A 2,417-nucleotide genomic window follows, 5' to 3' on the forward strand; every position below is an offset into this window, starting at 1 on the left:
TTCATACTCATGCCATATTTAGCTTTAAATGAATATTTAAGTTGAACTAATATTTATATTTTTTAACTGAAAGCAATAGTAACATTGTGAAATTAATTTGATTTAAATTTTGTAGCAAAGTAAGATTTTTACCCTGAAAGGTTTTCATTTTATTTTTATTTCATTCATTTATTTTTCTAGCTGATTATGAAGCAAACAAAAGAAAAGAAAGCATACTTGCATGTATAAAGTACATATAAAGGCAAAACATAATTAGCTAAGAAAAAGGAATGGAAAGAAGGAACAAATTAAATTCCACCCATATCTTACATTTTAGACCAATTCAAGTTTTATTTAGCTTTATTATAACTTCAGTATAAAAAGAAAAAAAAACATGTAACTGTTACCCCTCCAAGGCTCAGCTCGGAGTCTTATGTTATCAACCTGTGATAAAGAATAAAGACAGCACACGGGTTGAGCTGATGATAACTTTTTAATGAGAGGATTTATTAAACTTTTAGTGTCCTTCTATCTAAATATCCATACTGACTAGTTATGTGAACTTAGTTACGTCCAGAAACAACATCTCATGGCCACAGCTTATTTATGTTATTCTAGTCATTAAATTCAAATAAACCAAAGTAAAATACACGTTGTTTAATCATGAATCAATTTTCTTATGCATCACACTGTTTCCACTATATCGAAATTTGTTTTATTTTTATCATTAAATTAAATTCAGTTTTTATAACATGTCTTTTTTTTTTAAATAAATTCCAGTTTTTAACATGCAAACACATTTACATTTTTTATATCATAACCCATGAGCTTATTTGAATCACATCATGAATTACTAATGCTTTTCAAATGTTTAAATGGCACCTTTAACCACATGAACTGCACTTAGCTGCCATTTACTGTATTTCTATACTAGATTGCAATAATATTTGATTGTGGTTGGAAATAATGCAAAAAAATGTCAATCTCAGTGACAAAACAACCATTAATGATATTAAATGAAAATATCTAATACATCTATAGTTTGATTCACATAAAGTTTGCAAAACCATAACTGGTTAAGGTTAGCACCAGTGCACAGCTCTACTCTCTATCAGTTGCTTTTTGCCCCTTGGTGGCAAGTATAGGTATAGCGGTTACTCATTTCAAGTTAAAATGGTACCATANGCTCCCAGCTGCTGCTGCTGCTGCCGTCCACCTTCCAGGACAGACTCCAGCCGGAGGGGAAGCCCTTGTTGGCCAGACACATGAGGGTGGCCTTCCCCTGCTGCAGCTCCTCACTGGAGGGGGGCAGCACTGTCAGGGTGGGACGGGTGTCACCTAGGAGACACCAATCAAGTTAGAGAACAGGAACCAGACAGTTGTTAGTCAAACAGCAGAAAGCAGTGAAAAAAACCCTGTAAGAATTTTCAGTTAAACTTTATTTTCCACTCCATCAGTCACTCTCTCACAGATTGTTTCACTTCCATTAAAGGAACCTTTCATGCATATCAGCACACAGAGCCCTGATATGACCTTAAAAAGTATCAGAGAAATAAACTGAAATATACTGTATATCTGACTGACCATAAAAAGGATAACTACTGTAAACATAACAGTATATTTCATGTATTCTCTATTTTACACTCTCGCAATAGTTCAATAGCATTAACTATAACTCATTTTAACTCTTAAACTAATAATCTCTCATCGAACAATTAAACTTTTGTTAACAAATCAAACCTTTTGAGTTATTACAGAACATTATTGATTAGTGAACTAACTTTAAGGAAACTTTCAAAGTTTAAAAAATACAAACTAGAGATAATAATGCAATGTTCAAAAGATCTAAACCATTTTATAATTAAATAAATGAGTAATAAAAACCTTTAAGGTACGTAAGTATTTGTAGTAATCAGAAACAAACATCATTTTAGGATGTCGTCGTTTTCATTGCAACGTAAAGGTTTTTGTTTTCTCTCTTTCTCTACACATAATTCTGGCGGATAACACTAAAGTAGTCCTAATATATTTTTCAACACACTGCAATAAAATTTGAATTTTTTACTTCTGCTTCTGCAATTTTAGACAATAAACGTGTTTTTATTGTTAATAGAAATATAAAAAAAATAAAAGAAATGTCCAAATCTCTAAGTTTAGAGAATTAAACTATTTTACATGATCAACTTAAAGTTGTTAAAAAATGTCAATATTCTACATTTAACACTTAGTCTTTTTCATCTTATTTATTTTTAAATATTTAGAAACTTACTTCCAACATCCAGTCTGGTTCCTCCACCAAAAGTCCACCACAGTGATACAAACTAATTGAGTCGTCGTACAAAAACCTCTGACTGTGGAGAGACACGGCTCTCTGACTCTGAACACAACAAACTAATTCTGGTTGAAAAACAAACATTTTCTCATGTATTTTTTTGCCT

At 31.5% G+C, this 2,417-nt stretch overlaps 1 gene segment (V, D, J or C); it reads right to left on the reverse strand.

The window, feature by feature from the left end:
• LOC107084470 overlaps positions 1–2,417 on the reverse strand; it is a 22,681-nt gene that overhangs the window by 17,303 nt on the left and 2,961 nt on the right. The window contains 2 exon segments of the C gene segment in view: positions 1,160–1,317; positions 2,249–2,300. Coding sequence covers positions 1,160–1,317; positions 2,249–2,300 — 210 coding nt within the window.

The sequence above is a fragment of the Cyprinodon variegatus genome, unplaced genomic scaffold, assembly GCF_000732505.1.
Source record: "Cyprinodon variegatus isolate N-32 unplaced genomic scaffold, C_variegatus-1.0 Scaffold101, whole genome shotgun sequence".
In the NCBI taxonomy this organism is placed as follows: domain Eukaryota; kingdom Metazoa; phylum Chordata; class Actinopteri; order Cyprinodontiformes; family Cyprinodontidae; genus Cyprinodon; species Cyprinodon variegatus.